The 16,141-nt window shown below is 34.1% G+C and overlaps 1 protein-coding gene across 1 annotated transcript in view; it reads right to left on the minus strand.

Annotated features, from left to right (window-relative positions):
* Nucleotides 1–597: 597 nt before the first annotated feature.
* Nucleotides 598–16,141, minus strand: part of LOC110456904 (interferon-induced very large GTPase 1-like) — a 67,064-nt gene continuing 51,520 nt past the window's right edge. The window contains exons 10-16 of the mRNA XM_021507950.1: nucleotides 11,601–11,643; nucleotides 9,683–9,805; nucleotides 9,305–9,363; nucleotides 8,958–9,000; nucleotides 7,406–7,464; nucleotides 6,548–6,590; nucleotides 598–5,859 (exon numbers count right to left, since the gene is read on the minus strand). Coding sequence (XP_021363625.1) covers nucleotides 1,106–5,859; nucleotides 6,548–6,590; nucleotides 7,406–7,464; nucleotides 8,958–9,000; nucleotides 9,305–9,363; nucleotides 9,683–9,805; nucleotides 11,601–11,643 — 5,124 coding nt within the window. The 3' untranslated portion in view covers nucleotides 598–1,105. The remainder of the gene's footprint in view (nucleotides 5,860–6,547; nucleotides 6,591–7,405; nucleotides 7,465–8,957; nucleotides 9,001–9,304; nucleotides 9,364–9,682; nucleotides 9,806–11,600; nucleotides 11,644–16,141) is intronic.

Genomic DNA, 16,141 nt, shown 5'->3' on the forward strand with positions numbered 1-16,141 from the left:
TTGGAGTTTCCTCTTGTTGTAGCCAATGTTGCCATTTTAATAATTTTGTCCTTATCTAGAATGTCAATCCGATACAAGATTTTGTAAGTTTGTATAACATCTCCTCTCAATTGTCGATACTCTAGACTGGGGAGGCCCAACATACAAAGTCTCTCACTGTATAATTTTCCTTTTAGGAACGGTAGGTGTCTTGTTGCCCTGCGTTGGACATTTTCAATGGCTATTTGATCTTTTTTGAGCATTGGAGACCGTATGCAGGTGGCATATTCCAGGTGTGGCCGCACTAAACTTTTGTACAATTGAATAAACATGTCTTTGTTTATGAATGTAAATGACCGAAATGTTAGTCCGAGGATTCTGTTGGCTTTAGAGACACACTCGTTGACATGGTCAGTAAAATTTAGTTTATGGTCAAATGTAACTCCCAAATCCTTTTCTTTAATCACTTTGTCAATGGTTACTTCGATATGTCCATTTTTTTGTAGTATAAGCCGAGTCATAGGCACTTGACGCGTTGTTATGTCAGATTTTTTTTTTTATATAAGTATACCTTTTTTTTTTCAAAATTATTATCTGAGAATTATCTGAATAAAAAAAAGGAAATGACAATTAATGACAATTATTATTTTTTGTTTGTAATGTACATGCAGTCGATATATATTAAATACATAAAATCTGGTAAAACGCACATTTAGAGAGAGTAAATACATTAAATTGTTGAGCGTTCAAAATCTATTTATATTTTGATATACTCAAGACCAATGTTTTTATACATACCTGTATGTAAATCCTATCCCCCGAACCCATCAAGACATAAAACGAATACAAGCAAATTCCAACACACCTTTGTGCATGCAGTATCTACATTGTATACAGTTTCAGTGTAGAATCTAACAATCAAATGTGCAGTTTCGATGAGTTGCACTAGACGAATGTAGCCTGCATACATACAGCGTAAAACACAAATGGTAAAAACTTCATAGTACGCTATTAAAATGTTTACGGTCCGGTGCTTTAAAAACTGTTTTGCAAAATCATGTAACAGTAAGTGTCGTTGTCGCAATGATTATTGTAAAAATTGTAGGTTATTGCGCTCAGCGTTTCATTAAAGTTTTTTCTTACTTTCCAAAATTTCTAGGAGACTTTGTCGTTCAAATAAGCTTTCAATTGCATCATTATTTGTTAATATTGTCCATGAATTAGGAATGTCAGCCTCTTTTACTCGGTAGTGTTCAGCAATGTCTTTATTGTATTTGCACAGCACCCACGCCCAATACATGGATGAGGATATATCGACGCAGGGATCAATTTTCCAGTCTGGGGCGTACTTTTCATAGTCCCTGTAGGGATGAGACTCATCAGTTGTCCCATCTATTGTGCATTTGTCTGATTCGCGCTTACAAAGCCTACCACTACCACATGTAAATCTCGTTTTTGTCTGCACATTAAAAGAACAGCTCTCTATAACAAGACATCTGCTTTCTTTGCTTCGCCAACCGTTTACCCCTAAAGCTCTGTGCTGTATACATTCGTGCGGTGAACCATCATGAATGCGATCTATTTTGCACGGCTCGTTACAAAACGGACATGTTCCTTTGCATCCCCATATTTTTTTCATTGCTTTGTCATAAGGTGTTTCGCCATCCCATCTAACAGTGTTTTCGTCAAGTCGAAATATCTCTTTGATTCTCTCACATGTTCTAATTAATTGTTCCCCAAGAGTTTGTTTGAAGCTGTCAATATCAACGATGGCTTGTTCCTGTACCAGAGACATATTTTCCAACTTCACTGGCAGTGTATCCTGTAATGTATATATGACTTGTTTTAACCAAAGCTCCAAGGACGATGCTTGGCACTCGGAAGCGATGGTTGTCACTTGATTAATTAATTTGTTTACTATCTCAGAGACTTTATCAATATATTTAGAATTCGTATTGCTACCAAACCACCGTTCATTCATTGATATTTTCAAAAATTCAAATGAAGATGTGTAAGGATCTTCTATGTAATGAATTATCGATTGAAATATCTCTTCCTGTGCAAGGCGTTTCATGATATGTTTCATCAACTCCTGTTTACAGACATCAAAATATTCTACGATATCCTCGTATATAATCCTAGGAATTTCACGCCTAACATGTTGTTCCACATGTTCTAAAATAACTTCACAAAACCTATTTCTTGCAATTTCTTCAACTGATGCCTTTGTAACAATATCTCGGAAATGTCCCAATATTTGCGATTTTACCCTTTTCATCTTTGCCTGTATGCCATGATGGGCTCGGTAATCTGAGTCGAGCTTTTGAAAAATTGGTATCGCATGTCTAAATATGTGCACTGTCAGTTTAATTGTGTAAGGTGCAAGTAGACTAAATTTTGTTGAAGGATCTGAGTTGATTCTCTCAACACGTTCTTCGATGCGATTTCCAATATCTTTGGCTTTTGTGTCATTGTATTTCCATTTTGTTTCCGACAAATCGTTTAAAAGTACTTTTATTTCTCGTAATATACTATTTGTAATATCTATGACATTCGGTAGATAATGTGTTTTATTGGTAAGTGTGAACATACGTTTGACGCTAATACATTTTTGGATATTGCCAAAGAATGAATTATCTATTTTCCATGGATACTGTAAATAGCCAGAAGTAGGAAGTTCAACCATCGCTAACTTATGTTCTGGTAGGCAACCAATACAAAGAAAGCTTAACTCTTTTGTTACCAAATCTAATTTATTTGGAAAACAAAATTGTTTAAGAATATGAATTAAGCTTTTCTCTATATCTGGCGGTCGTTCCCTTTTCTCATTAAGATTATCAAACCATGTGGACCACATACACCCAAATTTCGATTCTATTTCCGTTTTTGTGGGCATTTTTTCTTTCATTTGTCTGGCTAGTCTATTGGCCTTTTCTGTTATTTCTGTTCTGCGCTTTTCGAATAATTGATCGTTTTCCCTATCGACTCGGCAGTGATCCCGATTATCTTTAAGTTCGTCTGTAAGTTTGGTTCTGACCAATGCGACTTCCTGTTGCCAGGAACATAATTTCCCATCTTTCCATTTCGCAATTATTTCAGCATGTTCATTTTCTTTAAAATATTTTTGTATCTCTGCAGTACAAATACTTTTCCTTTCATCGAATAAACGTTCTTTTTCATCCAGTACATTCTGTATGTCGTTGATAGAAGTGCATTTCTGTATGTCATTAAAAGAGTCGGCAATCAAAGTACTGGCGAAGCATTCAAGATCCCATTCATGGCGTTGTATTTTTTTATAAAGTGCGTTGTATGCTTTTATTTCTAGACTGTTTTTAAAGAAAAACACAAAATCATTCGCTAATATACCAGTCCAAAGAGCATCCAGATGCTCAAACGTTTCTGTCAAGGATCGGTAAGTATACTTAGATTTGTCTTTTTCTTTGGCTAGTTTGTCGAACATGGCACTCCTTACTTTTTCAACATCCGAGTGATATCCTGGATTGGCAGGAGCCATAGGAGGTTCCCCTTCCCATATGTCTGAGAAATACCAAATATCGTTCTCGCTGTCAAATTCAATAACGTCATTGAAACACTTTACATGGTTGTCATTTTCTTCTTTTGCCGCCTCATGGGTCATTTTATCTAAAATGTTATTAAATTTCTCACGTTCACTTCTCAAGGACTCCTGTGCATCGACTGCAGGTACATTTTGATGTATGCAGATGCAGGACTGTCTTAGTTTAAGTTTTTCATTGGCTATTTGTAATCTTAAGAATGCATGAACACAAATTTGTAGGATATCTCTAACCTCACTGGTGTTTTCACCCTTTATGTTGATAATTGCTATGTCTGCGATTCCAATAACGAATGTTGCTAACTCATTATCATGCTGGTAATCGTTGTCACTTCCCTGAATTGAACGGAGGCCTTCTGTGTCAACAACCAATACATAATCAAAAGGTAAATTATGACTTTTGACGGGCAACAGTTGCATATAGATTCCTCGAGTACATCGTCCTGCACTAACCGCTAACGATATGCCAAACATGGCATTCAGTAAAGTAGACTTTCCTGAGCTTTGGAGCCCGATAACTGATACAGTAAGCACCTTTGTATCTCCTATTGATTCCTTTAGTTCATTAAATATATGCTTTATCCATGGTATTGGAACATTAGCGGCATCGCCGTCCATAAGTTCAAATGGGTAACCAAGTAAAATGGCTTTTACCATTGCTTTAGCAATCTCCGATCTAAATACTAAGTCTTGATTTGATAGGTAAATCTGCCCTAACTCGCGAAAAATGTGTTCAACTCCGAACATTGCGTTACTAGACGTTCGGACTATAACGTCGGATCCGGTAGGTAGTCCGATTGCATTATTGGGGTGAATTTTCTCGCATGTTTTTTCATCGAAATAAAATTTCAACCAGTCGATGAAAAAGATTAACTCTTCGATTTTCGATTCTATCATGTGCTTTATGAATAATTCCATGAATTTATTGCCCTGTTTGTATGTATCATATTGCCGGTGTTTCAATTCTACAAGTTCTTTCTGCATTTCGTCTTTTTCCTGAAGAGACAAGTGGTTAGCTTTTTTGTATGTTTTAAAGTTTTTAGAATACGTCAACCAAAGGTCAGACTGTAATGGTATGATTGTATTTTTAATGGATGGCGAATCGTTGAATATATCTGTTAAACATTTTGCATTTTCCATGCCCGTTGTGCACGTCTTTTCTTTCTCGTCGACACAAATATGTTTTTTTCCTGCTGTTTCAGAAATCTGTGCTAGTGTACGAGACTCTGTATCCTTTAACAACAACACTATCTCATCTAAAACATATTCTCTTACGTCTGTTATACTTAACGGGTTTCCGTCAGTTGTAACCTGAAATATTGAAATTATTTTTTTTCGTAGTTTTTTTTCGAAGTACTTGCACAGCTGCTTTTTGAATTCTTCAGTAATGTTTTCTGTCACCATGAATATCAGATTGGAACTAGAACCTTCTAACAGTTGAAGAACTCTCTCATCGTCCAATTTAGTGTTATCAATCACTACTATAAGAACATGAGAAATAGATTTCAAATACGAAAGTTGTTCTTTGTTAGTAAACCCATCGCCTCTTAGATTAAGGAAAAGTGTGACTTCTTTCAACTTTGAAGGTATTTTTGTAGAAGGTAGGAACCACGAAGCTTCAATAAGACCACGAGTAGCGTGTTTCTCGCTTGATCCCATAGAACATTCGCTATTGTAAAATGTTTGGTGACCCCCTGTTTTTCTCAGTATTGCATTTGCAATTTTCGATTTGGATATTGGTGGACGATCAAGTCTTACGAACGCAACTATTTTTTGCTTACAATTAACAATACTTGTTAAAGAAGTACCATCGTGTACTGTGATTGTTCGAAATGGCCACAGAGAAAACCAAAGTGCACCGTTTAACTTAAACTTATGATAAATAAGGGGAATGGCTAATCGGCAAGTAAACATTTTAGCCACTAATTTCTGTTGCAATGATGGGTGTAAACATACAAATATGGCTAGAAAAACATCTATTGGATTATCTTGTTTTTGTGACGTTATTGGTATAGATGTATGTATTTCAGTTGGAAAGGAACAATCTGAACTATCCGAATCTGACTCATTTTGTTTTAACGATTTCAAAAGCTGTTTAGCCATATGATTGCTACACATAGATAAAACATTTTCTCTTGCTGCATAATCAAGCATCATAATGTTGCGTAGGAGTAATCTTGGTACATCCTTAGAGGTTTTTGCCGTACTGCCGTCATTTTCCTTGATGTACATGATGTCGTGAAACATCAATGGTTCTGATAAACAACTTTGTAGTCCGTAATTGTTGATAAGCCGTAATTGATGACCTGGAATTAAATGTAACCTGACATATAGTCCAGTCATTCTACCAGAACAATGACACAAAAATCAACCTCAGTGCATCAAAATGTATGTTTTCTTTTTCATCATTACTGATATCTACATTATAACACAAAACGGTCACCAACATCAACATTGGATAATTATATTTTATGGTCAGGAAAATGATGGAAATTAAAGTTCAATTTGTTGTGTAATATTTAGTGCGGGAAATAAGAACTTTGGCGAAATGGGTATTTAGAAGAAAATTATTCGAATCATTGCATTGAAAAAACTTAAACTATAGGTACGGATTAAAACATTTTTCGATTGGAATATTTCACGACATATTAAAGTTGGAAATGTACTGTATATAAGTATAGTTGCCATATTGGTTTATGACTAATTGAGTTGCATTTTCATCTCGAAATATTGATATTGTGCGTTTAAGGGATGGATTCAATCCAGAATACTACGTTGCAACGAGTAACAATATGCGCAGCAAATGAAAACTATTGCGTCTCCGGTGGATGTTTCTCTTGCCGAAATTCAATCTCCCTGACTGGACACTGACAAACATGGCCATCTATATGCCTTATATTATTTCGTGTGTCTTAACACATATTAATGCATGTAAAAAATATATTTGTTTTTTGTTCAACTTGTGCAACTTTATCTATTTTAAATAAAGTATACCTTGTATTTCTTGGTGATAAGTTGACTGGGACGTTGACGTCTCCTGAAAATATCGATAATACTATGTAGAATTGGTCTATGTATTTCGTTTGTTTTCAGAAAAGCCAAAACATTTGACATTAAGACGTAAACTGAATTGCAAATACAAAATATAATATGCTGTAATTTGTAAGCGCTGCTCTGAATTTTATATAGGTCAAACTGAAAATGAACTACCTCAATGAAAGGTAGTCCATCGCCAACGACCCCGGTTAACGAAATTTGTTGAAATTTATTATATAACATACATTTTCATGAGAGTTCCAAAGAGAACATATTCATTGAAATTCTAAAATCGGGTACTTACGCAGGAAATTCCGAGCAAATCTTATCAGTTTAAAATAACAAATTCCGTATGTTTGATATGTTCCGATGAAGCCGGAATTTTGCTTTGAGATTAAGTTTTATTTACTATCATGTCGTTTTAACGTTTGCTCTTGAATATTGTATTCTTTTGCGTATATCTATCCCGTTGCTTTTTTTTCGGTATTGTCGCAGTAAATGTAGTACATTTATTGTAATTATTTAAGACGTCAAATTTATAGATGTCCTCTGTATGCTATGTTTATGTCGTCATTTTTACGTCTTAATTATTTGGAACTTTATATACGTCACGAAAAGAACGCAATTAGTACGAGATGATCGCAACATACGTTTCTAATCTCGTTAACTTATCACATAATATGCTTCTTTTAAAGAGATACTTTGTTAACACAATGTTTTCATTGCAATTTCTAAACTGTTTTGCTCCCTTTGTGCATTTTATCATGAGTATGTATGGAAAAGATTTTAGTGCGTTACAGACGGTGTGACTATTACCTGAACCATGGCAGACGTCACATCAGGCGCTGGCTCGTTATCATCTGGAGTTTCTGCAGCTGTTTGAAAGAACAATCGAAATGCAGTAAGTACCTGTAAGTATACTGAAAGGAAGATACAAGGGCGTCGTTGTGCATTTTATTCATAGATGAAAATACATATGAATATGTAAAGATGGTTTTCAGCTGATTCTACATAATAATTGACTATATGAATGAAATAAACAACGATTGTTATCTTTAGTATCAAACTAGTTCTGAAATTTCTGAACACTTAACGCAATCTACTCAATGTCGTTACACTTAGAGCGTTTGTAATGCCATTTTCTTCCCTTTTATTACTTATGTGAGCTATTGTTGCACCCAAGATCATTATAAGTGTAGTCATAAAAAGATACATTGTTGCTATTTGTATATTCAAATGACTTCACGACGTTAACAACGCCCGAGGTTTGTATGCAACGATCAACAACTTTCACTTTCCGCGCCGCATTATGTTATCGGCCATTATGATAACGATGGCGGGTGGATATATTTCTAAAACAAAATTTTAACCAAATTGCTGAAAGATCAAGAGACATTGATAATATATATTACGTCCTGGAACAGTGGACATTAACATTATTTCTCCCAATTGCACGCCATTAATCATAATTAACACTTAAAGTAATTTGATTGTGTCACCATTTCTCAGTAGAATTTCTTCAAATTGTGTAGTTATATTGCTTTGAAGTAAAGAAAATTTTCTGCCACCAAAAAAGTACAGGTTGTCAGAATTTCAACTACGGATGTACTTCCTATTTCCGTTTATCAATACACACCTATGACCTTAAACACATGCATAAATGCCACTGTATTTAAAATAAGACTAATGAAGTAAGGCTTATTTTCTTTCACAGGATATTCAAATTTTGTAAAAAATCTTAACATTACACAGAAAAATCGTTTCATTAAAAATAGTATCGGCAAAATATTCAAAAGAACGTGTGTTACTATTTCGTCATTTCTAAAGCTTGTTCAACACTTTTTGTCATTTCTTAAGTGCGTTTAATGTGTGTATCAAGTTAATGTCCTGAGAATTGTAGATTATGGGGTGCACGGGCAAGATTTACTGTGGAATTGTTAATTACTCTCGTGACGAACACATGACAAACTGGGTACGTAATATAAGTACTGGTGTAAATAGCCAATTAGTGACTATAACATCTGACACGGTGATCAAGATGACAGCAAATGCATGACCAGCAGATATGAACATAACCATTTATCTACATATTAATGATTTTGATATATAATAATGCTGAGATGCAACATCAACTTGCATAAGTATTTATTGTATTACGTTATAATGTTATTACTAACTTACAAGTTGTACATGTATTATGGTGTTAAAGTACCTGTAGTTGCATGAAGTTGGCTGCGAAGCTTGACAAAAATGCCAAACTATATGCCTGATATTATTACATGTGTCTTAACACTTATTAATGCATTTAGAAAATATATTTGTATTTTGTTCAACGTGTACACCTTTATATATTTGAAATATAGTATACCTTTCATTTTTTGGTAATAAGTTGATTGGAACGATGGCGTGTCCTGAAATGATCGACAATAATATGCAGATAAAGGCCATGCAATTCGTTTGTTTTTGACATTTAGATGTAATATGAATTGCAAATAAAAATGGAATATATGCTTTAATTTGTATTCGTAATTTAACATAGGTCAGACTAGAAATGATATTTTCCTGAGAGTTCAAATGATCAGTTTATTGTTCTATCGATTTATCAAATGAATGCATCATATATTATTAAAGAGAATTAAAAGAATTAAGTGCATTTTATCACGAGTCTGTATGTAAAAGATATTTGTGCGTACGTTGTAGACGGTGGGAAATTACCTGAACCATGGCAGAAGTCTCATCAGGCGCTGGTTCGTTATCATCTGGGGTTTCTGCAGCTGTTTGAAAGAACAATCGAAGTGTTAGCTGCTAGTATATTGAAAGGAAGATACTAGGGTGTCGTGGTGCATTGTATTCAAATATGAAATATGACTGAATATTTAAAGATGGTTTTCAACTTATTTCACATAATGATTCACTATATAAATGTTATAAACATCCATTGTTCTCTTTAGTATCAAACTAGTTCTGAATTTTTGGAAAAAAGTGTTCGTGTTTACTTAATGTAAGGAATTTTACTAGATTTGATGGATGCATGTTTATCTTGTTTTGAGCTGTGGTTGGTTTGTCATTTCGTATTGACATTGTGCTATATACTTTCGTTTTTTCCTTTTAGTTTCAAACCCACAAACGACGCAAAGCGCTGCATCGGTTTGTTGATCTGTGAAACCTTCAACGACATCCATAAAAACGCTTTCTGTGATTTATGCTGCATACTATCTACAAAAATATAATGTTCAAGTTCATTTATTTATTTAAGCTTTACAGCTCATCAGTTGTGCATGTATACAGTGCAAAATAAAGTAAACAAATAAACAACAACACACATACACACCACTTCTGCCCCTTCTCCTAGAAGTGAAGAGAGATATCATGCACTGCTAAAATAATTTAATTAATAATAGAATAACATTTGATGCTACGAATACATTAATGTGTTATTGACAAGCACTACATATAATTGAGTAAAATCAATACATTTTGACGTCTTCTTTTAGCAATTCTTTCATATTTGGGCAAATTAGCTATTTCTTTTTTATTTTCTGTGGACAACAACTTAATAAATTTATCCATTCTTGAATGTCTGATATAGAAAGGTTTAATAAACGGATTACTTAAATCGGAATAAAATGGATATTCAAGAACAAAATGAAATTCGTCTTCTACATCATTAGAGGCACATGACGAACAAACCATGTTTCTGTGTTCAATACCTTGGTATCTACCAGATTCTATGTTAAGTTTATGAGAAGATGTTCTAATCCTTACTAACTCTTTTAAGTATTGAATATTAATAGACTTTTTTAAGTAACTTTGTAAACCGAAATCATCACAGAGATATTTGTATAGATTATACTAAGAAGAAGTGTTAATTATTTCTTAACATTCCTGTTTGAAAATATCCATGATCATTTCTTTAAAAATTGCCACTAAATCATCTTGTATGTCTTTTAGTTCCCAAAAATACCCCAATCCAGTCCTAAACAATTCATTCTTATACCCATAAGCAAATGATCCTCGCAATCAGACATTTCTTCATAGCATGCCTGTAGTATACAATCATCTGTATTTCGCAATTGTATCCAATACGTTAACATTCTTAACTTACGACTAATTTCCATCTGATATGTTCCTTATTCAAAATATATCATACAATTTGAAGTGGTTTTACGAACACAAAGTAGATTCTTACAGAAATTTAAATGTTACTTTTCTATATCTGCTGCCTTATGACTTCCCCATATTTCGAACCCATAGTATAAAATGCTAGCGACATGTGTATCGAATACCGACAGTATTGTTTAAAAATTACATTCTGTAAAATAAATGTTTCTGACACACTTTTGTAACAGCAAATAATGCTTTACTACCTTGTTCTGATACTTTGTGTTGCATTTTATCCAAAAGTGTATTATCACATTAAATATTTGTAAAAATTGAAACAGGTATACATTCTTTTTGTACGTAAGTCATGTACTAATTACAAAATTATTTACCTTAAAGCGTGCAGTTAAAATGTATGTTCTCGCCTTGGGACAATTATGAAGTTAAAATGACACAACCTGCGAGAATGTTCTGAACCATAAAATTAATGCCATTAATATTCGAAGAATGAATTCAAGTGTGCAGCATCCGTTCCTTCGTGGTTGTTGGACTGTCAGTAAGTGAGTTGCATCTACAGGTCTGCTGTCCCGCAGTTTTGCTGCATTTTCTTGATAGTGCTATTGCCTATATCCGTGATCATTTCTTTAAAAATTGCCACTAAATCATCTTGTATGTCTTTTAGTTCCCAAAATACCCCAATCCAGCCCTAAACAATTCATTCTTATACCCATAAGCAAATGATCCTCGCAATCAGACATTTCTTCATAGCATGCCTGTAGTATGCAATCATCTGTATTTCGCAATTGTATCCAATACGTTAACATTCTTAACTTACGACTAATTTCCATCTGATATGTTCCTTATTCAAAATATATCATACAATTTGAATGATATGTAAGTGTTTGCATACCTGATTTTTTAGGGGATTTTGTTGACTTGGATACTTTTTTGTCCTGAAATTTAAATAAATGTATCCATCAGTCTTATTTTCTTGTACATACACATGTTCACATAACGACATTATTAATAAGAACAAAAAAACAACAGCAAAACAACAAGATATTGTATCATGAACAGATCAAATGAACTGCTTTTCTCGAACCTTTATAAGTCCACACAATATCAGTTGCTTTGTATCCCGAAGCTACCTTGCAATAATTGGTATTTCAATCTTAAATATTTAAGTGATAGTGTTTGGATCAATCAGGTAATGAAAACATAAAGCCTGTTTCTTGATTGGGAACAAATATAGACATTACCAGACCTGGACACTTACTGTATTAACGATAATATCTAAAAACATATAGACATTACCAGACCGGGACATTTACTGTATTATCGATTATATCTAAACTATATAGACATTACCAGACCGGAACATTTACTGTATTAACGATTATATCTAAAATGATATTGCTAAAAACCAAAATGCACTCCGAACTGAAGTTATAATACTTTCTGATTTCTCGTGTTCAAGAAACCCTATTCATTACGTTTACTGTTCACTTGTTGCAATTTTTCCTTCACACATCATGCCTCAAACCCATATTGTGAAATTATTATTTACAATAGAATATGATTATCAGTACCGCAATGTTAGCGATATTAACGGTATTTTGGAAAAATCTGTAATCAGAACTCACAACAGAAATTGTTACTTATCGTAGCTCGAGTTGCGTCCCTTCGATCGTGAATAATAATCAGCTTATGCGCATGGACCCGCGTTGAAAAAGGAACCGGGGTAAGTTTTCAACTTTAAAAATTGAACCGGGAAGCCGTTGAAAAGGAACCTAACGCAAATTTATTTTTACATACACGTTGAAAATGGACCCCCGTTGAAAAGTGAACCATATGAGAAATTGATATATTGATTTAAAATATCCACTTAGATTATACTTAATGACGTCCTGCGACTTATTTCCAGAAATTAACCCAGAATGGATGTCTGACCTAATAAGGTCAATGTGAACTACTTTTGGAAATTTGACCTACATTATGAAATGTTGTCGTCGGGTTAAGAAATAAACATTAAACTGTAGTTTGACCAAATTGGATCACTGTGGTCTTATTTTCAAAATTTGACCTACATCATCAAAAAAGGTCATAGGGGTCAGATAATGATATTTAACAACTTTTTGACAGAATAAGGTCACTGTGACCCAATTTTCTAAATTTGACCTACATTATCAAACGTTTTCATAGGGTTCAGAAATTAACATTCAACAGTTGTTTGACAAAATTAGATATCCATGACCTAATTTTGAAAGTTTGACCTTCAATATCCAAAATAGTAATCAGAAAAAGAGATTGCAAAAAACCCGTTATTTTGACCAAATTATTTGAGCTATATTTAAAGACATTGTCACTGGGTGCAGAGCTTTACATATATTTTTCCAAGCCAGGTAAATGAGCGCTACTTTTTTTCTAGTTTTACCTCAACTTTATAAATTGTTACAGGCTTCAGAAATTATACTAAAACCTACTTTTCAGAATTAGACGTACACTATTTAAAAATGTCTTTCGGTTCAGAAATTAGCATCAACGAAAAAAATGATGTTAACCAAATTACGTCCCTGTGACATACTTTTCAAAATTCAAACTATATACATGTAATACAACATGTATATATTTTTTTAAAACAGTCAACGGGTTACAAAACAAACATTCAACTGTTTTGACATAAGAATGTCATTGTGACCTACTTTTCATACTTTCTTTTCAATTAAATACTGGTTAAAATGACCTTAGTCCATATTGAACATGAATAATAACCCAAAAATATTTCGACAATTTTCTATATTGAATGTGTTAATATGCCTGGGTCCTTATTCCACGTTGAAAATTGACCCCAGGAAATCATGAAACCTTTTAACATTCAACTGTCAAAAAATGACCGGGGTCCATATTCAACGCTGAAAATGGACCCCTAAAACTTGTTACAGTTTTCCATATTCAATAGTCAAAAAGTGACATAGGTACTTATTCAACGTTGATAATGGATCCCAGAAATATTTTGCCATGTTTATATGTTCAATTGTCGAGAATGGTCGTGGGTCGATATTCAACGCTGAATATGGACTCCAGAACATTATGACACCCTTTTGTATATAATTGTTAAAGCAAATGACTAGGGTCCATATAATTCGTAAAGCAAATGACCAGAGTCGCTATTCAACGTTAAAAATGAACCTCTGATGTTTATTACAGTTTTCCATTTTCAATTGTCAAAAAAGGACAAAGGTCCTTATTCAACGTTGAAAATTGATCCCAGAAACATTATGTCGTTTATACATTCTATTGTCGAAAATGGTTGTGGGTCGATATTTAAACTTAAAAATGGACCGTAGATCTTTATGTAATTGTTTCATATTGAAATGTCAAACAAGAAACCAAAGTGGGATCTTTGCTCCCACCATCGTTAGATCTTCCTTAATTCTATCTAAGCTTGAACTTTTTAATCTCGTATCTGGTAGATTGATAATGTTGTCAACATCTTGATGAGTCCCAAAATGAAACATGTATTAAATGGATAACATATAGTCCCAGGGTTAAATTCAACTTCAAAAGCAGACCAACGAACATTATTACACCAGGGGCGTAGCTATAGCCCTTATTCAGAGTGGATTAATTTAGGAGCGGATCCATTGCAGGGCCTTTGTAGGGGGACAAGGGAGTGCAAAATCATTGTTTTGGGGGCTTTTCTGTTTGAAATTTGGTGTGTGAAAAAAAGTATATCACATAAAATGTGATAAAATGTAACTATCACATAAAATGTGATAAAATGTAACTATCACATAAAATGTGATACTGACAGACATGAAATCTCGTTCAGAGATTGTGATACTATGACGTCACAAGCACGTCACACTCCATCGGCTTTCATCAGTTATTTCCGGAAGGATGAAAAATAACCAGAAAATCTTGAAACTGATGTCCGTTGCAGATATCTCTTTGTCGGTGCTGCATGACTTTTTTAATTGAGTTTTTGCCACAGGCACACAAAGCAAACATGCGGATATTTTCTGGAGATCCTTTTTGTCATCAACAAGGTTCTGTCAAAAAGAGCAGGCATTAAACCAATAAGTCAACGTGTACATTAATGTTATCATCATCTAAAATTTCCTCAGCTTTTGATTTCCATTTGTTGAGAATATGAACGAAAAATGTAACAAGTCTGGTTATAGTCTTTACATAATTTATTTATGCATCACCACTCATAAAAGAAACAATGGATAATGTATTTATGTCTAATCAGCAATAATTTTCCAGACAACCAACCCGCGTTCAACGCCCTTTTTCAGCAACGTATTACTTTTTCACAACGCATGCCAATTTATAACTAGTTACAGACAGAAACTGTTTAATTTTATTTAGCATAATTACATGTCAAACCTCGGTGACAGTTACGCAATTTGAAATTCAATCAGGTGTTTCAGAATGGAACAGTAATTGAGACTACATATCGATATAACGACGATCTCAGTTACATCAAAGTATTACAATGTTTATTTTTTATTTTTTGACTAACATCTCTTTACATTTACTTAGACTAATTGTCAAATATGTAATATGCACTTTTTTCCATAGTAATTACCAAACATTTTTTTCCAAAACTTATCTTAATCATTCTTTTTGTGTCCTGACGGAAGCACGCAGAGGATCTAATTCTTAATGTGGGAGGAAGCTGGAGGATCTGGAGAAAACCCGCGTGGTCGGGCAAGTGACTGGGACTGAATCCGGCGATCTTGGTGAAGACGAGCGCGCTATCCACTGCGCCAGCGACCCATCATATACGTTTCGCACAAGAACAAATATCTACATTAGCTTTGACTGTAAGAAAATGGCGTCATTGATGCAAAAATTATATTGTGCAAACATTTTTACCAATCATTAATGATACAAAAAAAATCTACATACGGGAGACCGGGGTAAGTTCGGTCATCCCTGTTTAGTTGGCTGGGCATTCACACGAAAAAACGGCGAGGAAAACTCTAATGTTAAATTACTAAACAGGAGAAAATCACTTTTGAGAGGGTAGAAAGAAAATCGTGATCTCGCTTCTTACTATGTAAACTTCCTGTAAACGGAATTGCTACTTTTTTACGGTCAAACGTGTAGCACACTGACAGCTTCAAATGATATACATGTATTTAAAAGCCAAGCCAAGCACTCACTACCATATTGCTGTACGATAAGAATTTATTGAAATATCAATTTGGGTCCGGACAGGTTCGGCCAATGATACCGTTGCAATTTCGGCCAATGTAACACATAAAAAGTCGTAAAATTGGCGGTAAAATCTGACGTTGCATGCTTGATGACGTCATAATTAAACTGATTCCAATGGGGCCGAACTTACCCGAATGCCTGTTCGAACTTATCCCATGGCGGCGCTCGTTTGGCTATCCGATCTTCCGACAGAGAAAATTAAATAATGTTCAAAAACGGACG

The sequence above is a fragment of the Mizuhopecten yessoensis genome, unplaced genomic scaffold (genome assembly GCF_002113885.1).
Source record: "Mizuhopecten yessoensis strain PY_sf001 unplaced genomic scaffold, ASM211388v2 scaffold1063, whole genome shotgun sequence".
Classification (NCBI taxonomy): Eukaryota; Metazoa; Mollusca; class Bivalvia; order Pectinida; family Pectinidae; genus Mizuhopecten; species Mizuhopecten yessoensis.